We start from the raw sequence: 12,757 nt of genomic DNA on the forward strand, positions 1-12,757 counted from the left end.
CAATTGGTTTCAAGAAACTTGAATGTAATTTACTGAGAATAATAGAAAAAGACAAGGGTCTCTGCACTGACCCCAGTAGTTACATCCCTGATTATTTTTCTGGTCATGAATTATTCAGATCTCCTTTCGATAACCATTTCAGCAGTTAGTCCATATTTACTCTGAAGAATTTTGTTGGTTGAAGGAAAACTTCAATGAATTCCAGATGAGTTTTGTGTTGTAATGTGATGAATTGTGGTGTAATGTGGGACCAGTCCACTTGCTATATGTTGAAAATGTCAATAAATACTTCCATTGATTTTTTTCATGAAATTTTTTAATGTAAATTGCATTGTATTTGAGGAACACCAATCCATAGGTGAATGCCTATTTTTTTTCTCATATCATACTTTGATTATTTTGTTGGTTCCTTCACTAGATTGTAGCAGGACATAATTTATTGAAGCAGTAGCCATGAGAATAGGTTGGCATGGAACAATCTGTTTTTGGATGAGTTGTTTTTTTTTAAAAAAAACCCGATAATGTGTAACAAAACAGGTATAACGAATAAGGTTCGGAAGTTATGACCACAGAATGATGGCATTTGGCTTCAGGGCAGAGGTGAGAGAGAAGAATACGATTTCCATTGGGACAAGTGGACTGTGTAAACAGTTCAGCAAATGTGATGAGCAGACCCTGGCAGCCATTCAATAAGATAATTTGTGGCTCCCAATAAAATGATCTCCCAAAGAGTAGAGATTTTGGCGAAGTTAATCAATCCTGGCTAACAAGGAAGTATAAAGTTGGAAGAGACACTTGTGGCATGGCATAAGTCGGTGATGGATGTGAAGACTGAATGCATTCTAGAACAAAGGAGGACACAGAGAAAATTAAGTACATTAAAGAAAAGGCAGGAAAGTGATCGCAAGGAAAATTGGACCAGCCATTGATTGTATTGAGTGGCAGAGCAGGTGAATGAGACAGAATACCCTGACCTGTTCTGATTTGTTATAATGTCTGGCATAATAGCTCTAACTCTGTAGTTTCTCTTTGGAGAGGCTGCTGAATAGATTTTCCAATCGGTGAATGTCTGGTTGATTTTTTGTGGTCTAATTGTGGAAACGGCCACTTTCCTTCCAGCATGTGTTCAAGTGGGAGCAGGAAGAATACTTGACTGAAGGATTATCATGGGCACTGGTTGATTACCGCGATAATCAGCCTTGTATTGATGTCATTGAAGCAAAGATGGGCATTTTCGATCTGCTCGATGAAGAATGCAAGGTAAGAATTAATGCTCCATCACGCTTGATAGTTGAAAGACCAATTCAAGTTATTAATCCACCAACCATATTGTTCTGAGGGCAGCAGATGTTAAAACACATTAGAATTCTGTTAGTGATCCAATCAGAAGTCAGTACAGTATGTTTTCCCTTATTTAAATTTTAAATTATTCATAACGTCAATTAGCCCTACGAGTCCATGATGCCGAATTTGCACCCCATTAACTTACACCTCAGTGTGTTTTTGAAGGGTGGGAGGAAACTGGAGCACTGGAGAAAACCCACACCAACACAGGCAGAACATACAAGCTCCTCACAGACAGTGCAGGATTGGAATCCAGGTCCGGTCCTGATTGCTCGCGCTGTAAAGGTGTTGCGCTAACTGCTACACCAATCGTGCCACCCGAAATTCTGTTAACCGAAATATTCCATTAACAGTTGGGGAAAAAAATTATCACTTGACTTGTTCATGTGGGGCTCTGATGCTCTGTTGGTAACAACAGAGCTCAGAATCAGCCAGGAGGACAGACGGTGATGTCAGGTCAGAGGAGCAGGCTAGAATCTGCTTGAGATTCCAGTCCAGTCCTCCAGTGAGCTACTGGAGGAAGTTGGCAGGTCAGACAGCACTTGGGGGAAACTAGAATGCCGATTGTCTTTGTTTCGCATAACTCCCTCCCCTCTCTCTTTCCTTTTCTTCTTTACCCTCTAATATACTTGGTTTACAAACTGTGTGCCATTGTCTCCCAGCCGCAAGTGGTAGGAAGAATCCTTTGTCCCAGTGTCATTAAGGAGAGCGCGGTCTCCTGGCCAGGAGCAGGGACGTAATCTGGACCAGCGGTGGTGGTGGGGAGGTGACGGGACCGGCGGTTTCAGTTTTCTTCTGTTAACCAAAAAAGCCCAATAACCAAAAATGTCCGGTCTCCTGGTTTTCGGATATGGGGAAACCATGGGATTTAAAGAAACCAAATGTCATGTTATTTTTAATAATTATTTCTTCCAATTATTTGTAAGAATACAGATGTGCCTTGCCATCTTGAAGAATCATCTCCTTTGTTTTCTAATGATGCTGACTGTAGGACTATGAGCAACTGCCCTGTACATGCGTGTGCAGACATTTCCCTGTTTTTGGGGGAGGAAGGGAGCTGTGGGTAATGTGCTGACATTAAAGAGGGTTCATAGGAGGTTCACAAGGATGATTCCAGGAATGAAAGGGTTAACATATGAGGAGCATTTGACAGCTCTTGTTGGAATTTATGAGAACGGGGGAAGGGGCATTTTGAATGTTGAAAGACATGGACAAAGTAGATTTGGAAAGGTTGTTTCCCAGGGTGGGAGAGTCTAGGAGAAGACACCATAACTTCAGGGTTGAAAGGCGACCACTTAGAACAGAGGTGCGGAGGAATTTCTTTTGACAGAAGGTGCCAAATCTGTGGAATTTGTTACCACAGATGATTGTGGGAGGCCAAATCATTGGGTATGTGTAAGGCAATGATTGATAGGTTCTTTATTAGCCAGGGTATCAAATGTTATGGGGAGGTCTGGACAGTGGGGGCGAGTGGGAAAATAATTAGCTCATGATGAAATGGTGAGGCAGACTTGATGGGCTGAATAACCTATTTCGGCTCCCACATCTGATGGTCTTAATTCCAGTGCCCTTTTGGGGTATTCATACTGTCTTTCAAATAAACCTGGCCACTCCATAAAAGAACTTCATTCCAGGAAGCCAAATCATTTAATGTAATGGATGATTAATGTTTGGATTTGGTTGAATCTGTGGCACTGGTGACTTATATACATAGTACGCTTGGATTAATAACTGGTGGTCATAGTTCCTTTTGAGGAAATTAATTTGAAAACATTGCTATCTTTCACGTTTTGATTCACAATGCGTGTAGTTACCATTTCTAGCTGCCCCTGGATCAGGTAAATGAAATAAAACTGCCAGTGTGGTGGTGGGGGTGGGGGGGGGGGGTTAACATTAATTTATGAATTGAAAATCAAAGATGATTGCAGATACTGAATGTCTGAACCAAAAGTAGAAAATTCTGGAAACACTCAGCAGGTCAGGCAGCATCTGCAGAAAATAGGGGAAAAAAAGTCAAAAGCTTCAGATTCAAGACCCTATATTTCAGAACCTTCTAATGGAGGACCCTGAACCTGAAAGATTAATGAGAACTGCTGCCTGACCTGTTTATTAAATGATACAGTTTGACCCCTCGAGTTGCCATTGACAATTGTATTTTGTTTATTTTGGAGATGCCAAGAGGAACGGATGAGAAGTGGGCCCAGAAACTCTATAACCAGCATCAGTACACAAGTGACTACTTTCAGAAACCCAGAATGTCAAATTCTGCTTTCACAATTCACCATTATGCTGGTGATGTACGTGGTGGTATAGTTTTCGATTCTTGTTCAAGAAACTAAATGTTATCACTGGACATTTAATATTTAGAAATTAACATTTTCGGCGATTCAGAAATGAGGGGATTTGAGGAGAGCTGCTTTGTTTTTCATTTTACCATTACATTTTTAAAACTCTGTTCTTTTAACATTGATCTTAAAATCTTACAATATAAACCTTTTTGTATTCTATTCAGTGCAACGTTGTTAATTTTGACATTGAATTTCACTTTAGATCCTGTTTTAATGTATTTTGTTAAATGTGCAGTTGAGAATCAAATATTGCGAATTCTTCATGTTGACATTTAAAATTGAAAATTCTGCTTTAACCTTCACCAATAAAGTTTTTTTTCTCCCTGATGCAGCAGCAGAATTCTTTTTACTTATGAAAATGTGAGCTTGCTTACAAATTTGGGAGCCTTGAGTTTGAAATTGCTGCCTACTAGATTTATTTGTTCATTGTCACTTCTGATGTTTCTGTTGGTTTTAGGTATTGTATCAGTGCGAAGGATTTTTACAGAAAAATAGAGACACGGTTTATGAAGAGCAAATTAACATTTTGAAAGCAAGCAAGGCAAGTTGTCTATTTTAACAAACTTATTTAAATGTGTATTGACCTGTACTGTAATACAATGTACACCTTTCCCTAACTTGTCAATGTAACCATTTTCATAGCATTGCTATTGGATGCCCTGTGTGTACCTGGTACATTTCAAAGTTCAAATTTATTGTCAGAGAATATGCTGACCTCACATACCACCCTGAAATTCTTGTAGAATTTCTAATTATTTCTAATTGAGAAAGAAATGTAAAGAAACTGTGCAAATACAGAAATATAAATAGTACAAGAGCCAAAGGCTTGTTTCTTGCCTGTTGTGGCTGTGGGTTTCAGCGGTGCCCGGAGTCCGTAGGCCTCTTCCTGTTGGCCACATGCACGAAGACTGGCACCGTTTACGGAGCCAAAGGAGTGTGGCGGTGCATGCGCTTTTGGCTCGGCCCTGGCTGCAGTGGCTTCAGCTGGGGCTGGCGTGTTCGCCAGTACATATGCATGCTTGGCTTGGCCCTGGCAGCAAGTGGTTGGAGCCAGGGCCAGCACATTCTGCAATGAGCATGTGCGGGGGTTTGCACATGCTGAAAAGGAGATTCGCTAACCCGTGTCGTCAGTTGAGTGATCCGAGGAAGGTGAGTTAGGCGTCGATAATTTCTGTCGACCGTAACACTGAACGTTACATGTTATGATTAATCGGTATTTTGCTAGAATGTTACTTTCTTCTACAGTAGATTTTTTGTTATTGATATTGAACAATACTACAGATGTTGGCCATTTTCTGTTTGCTAATAAAGACTGTTTAAGAAAAATCATTTGGGCTTCATTACCAATTCATTCAAGAAATGTGTCACAAACGTCTCACTTGGCCTCCAAGTGACTATTTTATTGATTGAAGTCGCTACAATTAGTTACCAGAAATTTCATTGGATCTTTTGGACTTCTGTAAGGTGAAATTGAATTGTATTGAAAGCAATACAGCGGACATCTTAGAAATACGGAGTTGCTTTGCAGTTTGTAACCCACATCCATCGACCTAAGCAGTGGCCAGAAAAAAAAGAGTTTGAAACTTCTAATCTCTGAGAAGAGGATCTTGTTGACACGTTGGTAAAGCGAATTAGTGATATAAATTACGGATTCTGCGATGGAGCTTTGCTTCCTGATAACAGTGTAGTTTGCTTGTGTTTCTCTTCTGGAAATCGTCATTGAGGTGGATACTGGTGAAATTGCCACCGCTGGATTAGGAGTCACAACGTACCGAAACCTGGAAGAAGGCAGATCTTATGAAAGAACTGCGCCAACAGGGGCTAGATACAACAGGTGACGAAAATGCTCTCATTGCGTAAAGAAGCAGCAGCGCCTTCAGTTGATGCGAGTAAAGACTTCACGAAAGCACTGCAGATGACGTCAGCTGATTCCAGGGTCAGTGGTACGGGGATGGCTAAAGATGTGTCACAAAGTGTCGGCGAAGAGGACAAAAGGGAAGAGGATGCATGATCTGAAAAGGAGTCAGATTTCCAGTCAACAACTGACGTACCAGAAGCAAATCCGGAAGACAATGTGTCAAATGTTGGAAGCAGGAGAAGCAAAAGAAGTTCCAAAGTGGGCTCCGGGGGCTTCCTGTGCTTCAACTCAATATAGAAAAGCCCAGATGAAATTGGCTGCTCTTCAAGCACAACAAGATGCGCTTGATGAGAAATGCACCTAAGAGGACTAGGAGGAGCGAATGGACCAGGTGGGCCAGCAAAGGAGGCAGCAGTGATGGACCAGCTGGGGCTGCAAAGGAGGCAGCGAATGGACCAAGTAGAGCAGCTAATGAAGCAGCAATTGGAGAGAAGGATATAAAGGGAACAATTGGATCAGCTGAGAAGGCTGAAGTGAAGGTACCTGTTGTTTGAAGTGATCTACCTAAGAGGTCTGATGATAAGAGTCATCACATTTTATTAGAGCATTTGATGCTAAGGCATTTATTCATGTATATTCATGATCACGTGAATATACATGAACAAATCCTCCCTGAGTATGGTGTTGCTGGGGTTCAAACACCTCGTACAGAGATGTGAGCGGATTTCGATCAATTGAGTCAGAATTCTATTCACTTCGGTCAGGTAACAAAAATCAGGGTTGTTACGAACCGTGTGTAATGAGCAGCAATAGGCAATGAACCAGACAGAGTTTAATTTTAAAACACTCATTTTATTTCTTACTCTTAAGCTATCCTTAACACGAAATCTATCCCCATCTATGTGCAGGTGTCTGGTGTATGTGTGTGATATACCCATTACAGTCCAGGCCAAAATCTAGAAAGTTACTTCAAAATTCAGTCATTCAAATTCAGTGTTGAAGCGTAAACCTTTGAAATTTGATGCCTAAAATTAATGTGAAACTGATGGAAAGACTGGAGTTGTGGCTGCTACAGATTCACAAATTCTTCTTGCGTTGTCTTTGAAGAAATATCTATCCACATAAGCTGTGGTCATAACACTCCTGGTCCTTTTGTAGGCAAGACTCAAACTGGGCAGCCTTTAGAAGCTTCCAACACCTTGGCATGGGTCTCTCCATGTAACCTCACTGCTCGTCACACTTAAAATGAAACAATCTCTCCAAGTGACCTCCACTGTTAGTCTAATAAAAATAAAGCACTTTGCTTCTCAAAAAGACCCTCCTGGCACAGGTCAATCCACCAAAAAGGCCCAACCATTCACAGAGCCGGCTTTGCTCTGAATTCCACAAAAAAATGGGTGGGTACAACAGCTGCTTCAAAAAGCTGCCTTCTCTTCAGCTGTCAGAATGTGATTTTGTGAAGAGAGAACCAATGTCTTTGCAAATGTCTCGAATCTGGAACAGTCTTTTCCTCAGTTCTTCCAATGCATCGAATTATCACTGGGCTGGGGCTTGTGTTGCGCTTGTGTGAAATATTAGATGTGACCATTTAGTCCTTCCTGTCCATATTGTCCCCCACAGTGATAATCCAAAATGGGTGCTCGCAATAGGGTGGACAAGGACATGTGACGTTTTCAGCTACAGTACTGGCTTAAAGCCATGGTGAACAAGACAATATAGTGTCAATCATGGCAAAACAAAATGAAATTCCTGCTTTATTTGTTGCTAATCCTTACCCAAGAAGGAGATTCAAGTTTTTGACAGAGATCCACTTCAGTATCAAGCATCTATTAACTCTTTTGAACATATATTTGAAAGTAAGAAGAAAAACGCCAGAGATCGTCTTTTATTACCTGGATCTGTACATTAGAGGACAGCCAAAGGAACTTGTGAAGAGTGGTCTGCATATGGATCCAGAAAGGGGATTCCCTAGCCAGAGGTATTACTAAAAGATTATTTTGGCAATGAGCATAAAATTGCAAAGGCTTACATGAATAAATTTCTTTCATGGTCATCAATAAAAGTGGAGGATACAAAGGCTTTACAAGCATACACCCTCTTTTTAAGAGGATGTTGTAATTCCATGGAAGATATTAACCACATGTATGAGTTTAACTTACTTTTTAATATGTTACTCATCACAAGCAAATTGCCTTATAGGATAAAGGATTTGTGGAGAACAAGAGTTTGTAAACTTCAGACAAAGTACAGAAGGGATGCTACCTTTGAGAATATTGTGGAGTTCCTTGAATGCGGATCACAACTGTACCAATATTTGGAAATACCAAGGACATTCCAACAATGAGCGAAGATGTAAGGAGGTCCAACTCAGCCTGGTCTGAAATTGAAAAGAAGAACCTTTGCCACTACTGAGTCAGTTGTAAATAAGGAAAAGGATAAAATAACTAAAGAAAAGGAGAGCTTGGCTGCTGAGAAGAGCTGTTCTGCGAAGGTGGACGTGCTTTGGAAATGTGTTTACAATTGGAAAAGTGGGAACATAATGAGAAGATCGCTTTCTTAAAAGAGAACAGAATATATTTTAGCTGTCTGTGTAAAGAACACATCAGTGAAAATTGCAAGAAACGACTTGGTTGTAACATGCAATTTGAAGCATCCTAGAATGCTGAATATTCATCAAAGGAACAAGGAACTGGAAAATGAGCGAGTGAACAAACAAAGGGAGCAGCAGAAAACCGTGTTATAGCCTCAGTTCAGACAAGTGGTCTTACTGGGGCCGGTAAGGATAACTGCAAACTCTCAATAGTGCCTGTACAAGTCAAGACCAGGAAGAGGGATGCAGCAGTACGTACTAGTGCATCTCTCGACCCAGGCAGCACTACATCTTTTTGCACTGTGGGACTAATGAATAAACTTAATCTTGAAGGGAAATAATCAAAGATTCTATTGAAAACTATGGGACAAGAAAAGGGTCATTGAAACTAACATTGTTTCAGGTTTAACGGTCGCTGGAGTGTGTGGCAAAGATTTTTTGATCTCCCAAATTTATCTATACAGAAGACCATGCCTGTGCACGAAGGAAACCTCCCACATCAAAACGATATCCAAGTCTGAATTTGGCTGATCACACTTTGGCAGTTTGTAGCTCTCTCCTGAGTACTTGTGATTTATGTTCAGCACAACTGTTGTGGCTGGTAGCTTTTGTCAAATTTGTTTATGGGCATTCCTAATTGTGTTTTCTTTAGAAATCAGTCATGTGCAGTCATGAATTTTAATTGGTGCTGAGCTCAATGGATCTGAATTTAACATGCTCAAACCTTTTTTTTCTCTTTCTCTCCACGCTAACCCTGATGAAATTTTACAGAAGGTAATTTTAATCACATTTCTTTGTTCAACAAGTGTTCTAATTTCACTTTTAACCTTACTGATGGGATCTATTTATAAGGTGGGACTAATACCAAGCTACACTTACTTTTCCTTCTGATTCCAAAATGAACAATGTGATTTATTGCTTAAACCACTGGATATTCAATGTTCCGGATTCTGTGGAAGATGAGCAGATCCTTCCAGCCAGCATCAATTTAGATCAATTCATCGAAGATCGTGTCACCATTTGCACTGGTGGCTTTTGTCCAGCAACACGAATGTTACTTTTCCACAGCTTGATGAGGAAATTATTTGTTAAGGTTCCCTTCAGTGGTTGGTCTGGCAGTGATCCAACTGCCGGCATCAAGCACCAAAATATTTCTGGAGTAATTTCAAGGTAGTGCATTGGCGCTCAGAGAAGAGGGTGGGGGGGGGTGGAGGGGGACAGTGGAGGAAGGGAAGGCGTTTATCAAATTTGGATGTGTTGGCCACGTTGGAGAGATGAAGGGATGTCAACATGGATACAAACTACATGATGTTCCAGAAATGGGTGGAGAAAGTCCATTGTGGACGTGAATTTTGGACATATGAAGGTCATCCAGGTAAGTAGAATAAGGTTGAATATGGAAATAAGATATTTCGAGGAGATGAAATTAGCATTTTAAAACTGGCAATGTCTGAGGTTAATGAAGGTGTGATTTGTGGCTAAACTGCCATTGGACACAAAGATTAAAGCATTTTGACTTTGACCTTGGTTTCATAATGGAAGATTCAGGTTTTCTCTCAATACCTGGGAAGGGAAATAGAAGCAAACAAAGTAGCGTGCTGTAAATGCTCAGCACAAGTCAGTTCTGGGCTGTGGTGTTCGATGTAGGACTGACTAACAGGGAAATAGGTGATGAATGTAGCTTGGAGCTGGCCCTAGTTGTGGACAATATTGCTCAAGGCTAGAAAGATTTGGAAGGATTTGCATTGCATAGCTTTTAGAATAATACTGTGGAGCTAATATAGTTGTATAGTGATTGAGGAAAGAATTTGTGGAGATCGACAAATGAACTTGCAGTTACATTGAATGCAATTTTAAATGAAAAAGTTTGATTACTCTTGACTGGAGTGGAAATGGGAGATTGAAACCATGTCAAGATGATTGGAAGAATTTGTTCCGCAGCTGTATCTGAAACCTGAGAATCCAATGTGGGGTATCAGCCCTATTCCCTTGTTGCTACTGCTGAACTGATGGAAAACTGAGACAAGACTTGGCCATGTTGTCATAAAATAATAACTCAACGCTGAACTTTTCTCGTCCTAGTCTGAGCTGGTTGCAGAGTTGTTCAGAAAGGAAGCTGTGCCCTCAGGAGGAGTTCAGATCTCGAGGATAAATTTAAAGACTTTAAGAAAAACTTTACCTGTGGCAAGTGGGCACAAGAAAACTGTGAGCTCTCAGGTAACTTGCCTTGTACCATGGCCTGCAAAATAATTATTTTATTTTCAAAACTGCTGCCAGATCCATCCAGTTATGCGGTCGGGTTGGAGACTATACTTGCACCTCCCTCACCCCCATTCAGGGGCCAAAACAGTCCTGCTGAGTGAAGCCACACTTTACCTGTGAATCTGTAGGAGTTATTTATTACATCTGATGTGGCTTCAATACATCGGGGAGATTGGATGTGGACTGGAGGTCTCTGTCTCCTGAGTATTCCTTCTGAGTCTCTTTCTCCTAAGGCCACTCCCTTGTGGGAAAAGACGTCCTGCAGCTACCTGAATCTTAGCAGCTTGGTTATTGTGTGTGAGTTATGATATGTGGTAATTGGTAATCCCAAACAAGCCAAACATTTTGGGATTAGATATCTTGAATTTTAAAGTACAAACGGGTTAGCCACAATAGTCTAAGAAAATAATTAATAATTTACTAAAAAAGAATAGAAATCAAAGCAAGTGGTCACAGGCCTTCTTTGCCATGTAATAAAGTAATCTGCCTCGTCCAATTCCATGTATGGTTCCCCACAACGTCAAAAGGTTTCCAAATATCGTGCGCGTGCGTGTTTTACTTGGGGGACGGCTGCATGGGGAGAGAAAAGTTTGGGTTGGGTGAGGTTCGTGTATATACAACTTTGCATTAATTTGCATCTCGTATGTTCCTCTTCAGTGTGCCCGTGCTCCCAATCCTATCCTGACCTATCCAGCTCTTTGTGTTTAAACATAGACTTCTAATGTCTGCAGCCCTGAGCGATTGTGTTCTGTGTGGAGCTGCTGAGTATAGAATGTTCCCTCTACCCTTTTAGCTTCAGGGAGAGGTGGACAAATATTTGAGCAGAGGATGATAGTGGAGAGCTGGGTTTCCATTGCAGGTCAGGCTGAATACCAGGCCAGCCTGCTGACCTTGGTGGACCTTTGCACTGTTTCATACTTGGCCATTCTTGGGTTATCTGGTGGAAGAATTAAACAATGTGCCTGGTTCTTGCATTGTGAGAACCGTTAAATTAAGAACATTTTTTACAACCAATATCTGCGCTTTCTAATTAATGAATGATGTACATTTTTGTAGTTTAGAGCTTCACTCCACCTACTAATGGAAACTCTGAATTCTACAACCCCTCATTATGTTCGCTGCTTAAAGCCAAATGATTCGAAGCAGCCCTTCTTGTAAGTAAACCCAATTCTTCTGTTTTAAATGTTATTTAATATCAACAGTTGTAACATCTTCCAAAAAGGTGCAAGATAACCCGAACTATTACAGAGATCTGAAGTGTCCAATTAATGTTTTACTGATTTAAAGCAAAACTGTGATGTGGCTGGGGAGAAGGAAGGCAAATATAGTCGAATTTTAAACTTGTATTTTTAAACTTCTTGATTCTAAGGATGCCCATAGAATGGGGGACGTGCAATGGAAATTATTTTATCTGACTTTTATGAAATTCAGATTTATTTTCAAAGTACAAATATGACATCACATTCAACCCTGAGAGTCTTTTTCTTGTGAGCGAGGCAGAATTGCCATTTATTGGTAGTGCAAAACAACTGTACTCAATGTACATATAGAACTTTGAACTAGAGCAGAAAAAACAGGCCACCTCAGCCCCTACCGTCTGTGCCAAACCACTTTTTCTTATCTAGTCCCACTGACCTGCAATGAGTCCATAGCCCTCCATACCTCTCCCACCCATATACCTTTCCAAATTTCCCTTAAGTGTGAAAATTTGGGGGGGGAGGTGTGGCAAGATGGTGTAGAGTCTAGACGTGTAATCTCGACCTCTCTGGCCAGACTTTTAAATACCTGTTTTTTAACCCTTTGTTTTCAAGTTTAAACTTTTTAAATTTTAGTTTAAAGTATTAAGGAATTATTATGGCCACTAATGGTAAAAAGACTAAACCTCAAGTTCAGAAGAAGTTACATTTTCGAAGTGTTGAAGATTTGGGGCCTAGACGACTTGGTACTGCCCCAGGCTCAATCTCTTCATTGTCTAAACCCCAAAGATTGCCTATGGAGGCTGAAAAAAAAATCTATTGCTCACCAAATGAAGGATGGCACTGTTCTCCAGAAGAAGGTGCGTGTTCCCAAGATGTGGACCCCGATTTGAAAAGCCTTTCGATTTCAACGGAGGGAGCACACAGGGAGATGACTCCATTGTTGGAAATGCATCAGGTGGTAGCATTTCAATCTGAAGAAATCTCTTATCTTCGTGAATTGACGAAAAAACAACGAGATGCGGGGGGGAGACCAGCGGCAACCCCCGAGGAAGTCGGGGTGCCGTCGCTGGGAGTCCAGACCCGCAGTAAAACTTTTAAAATGCCTTCTGTTGAGTTGCAGCAGGAGCCGCAGTTACCTTGTTCTGCCACTATGTCA

At 40.9% G+C, this 12,757-nt stretch overlaps 1 protein-coding gene across 1 annotated transcript in view; it reads left to right on the plus strand.

Moving 5' to 3' along the window:
* Positions 1-12,757, plus strand: part of LOC138758957 (unconventional myosin-Vb-like) — a 160,428-nt gene that overhangs the window by 62,240 nt on the left and 85,431 nt on the right. The window contains exons 12-16 of the mRNA XM_069928633.1: positions 1,120-1,260; positions 3,516-3,641; positions 4,150-4,233; positions 10,223-10,357; positions 11,459-11,556. Coding sequence (XP_069784734.1) covers positions 1,120-1,260; positions 3,516-3,641; positions 4,150-4,233; positions 10,223-10,357; positions 11,459-11,556 — 584 coding nt within the window. The remainder of the gene's footprint in view (positions 1-1,119; positions 1,261-3,515; positions 3,642-4,149; positions 4,234-10,222; positions 10,358-11,458; positions 11,557-12,757) is intronic.

This window comes from Narcine bancroftii, chromosome 3 (genome assembly GCF_036971445.1).
Source record: "Narcine bancroftii isolate sNarBan1 chromosome 3, sNarBan1.hap1, whole genome shotgun sequence".
NCBI lineage: Eukaryota > Metazoa > Chordata > Chondrichthyes > Torpediniformes > Narcinidae > Narcine > Narcine bancroftii.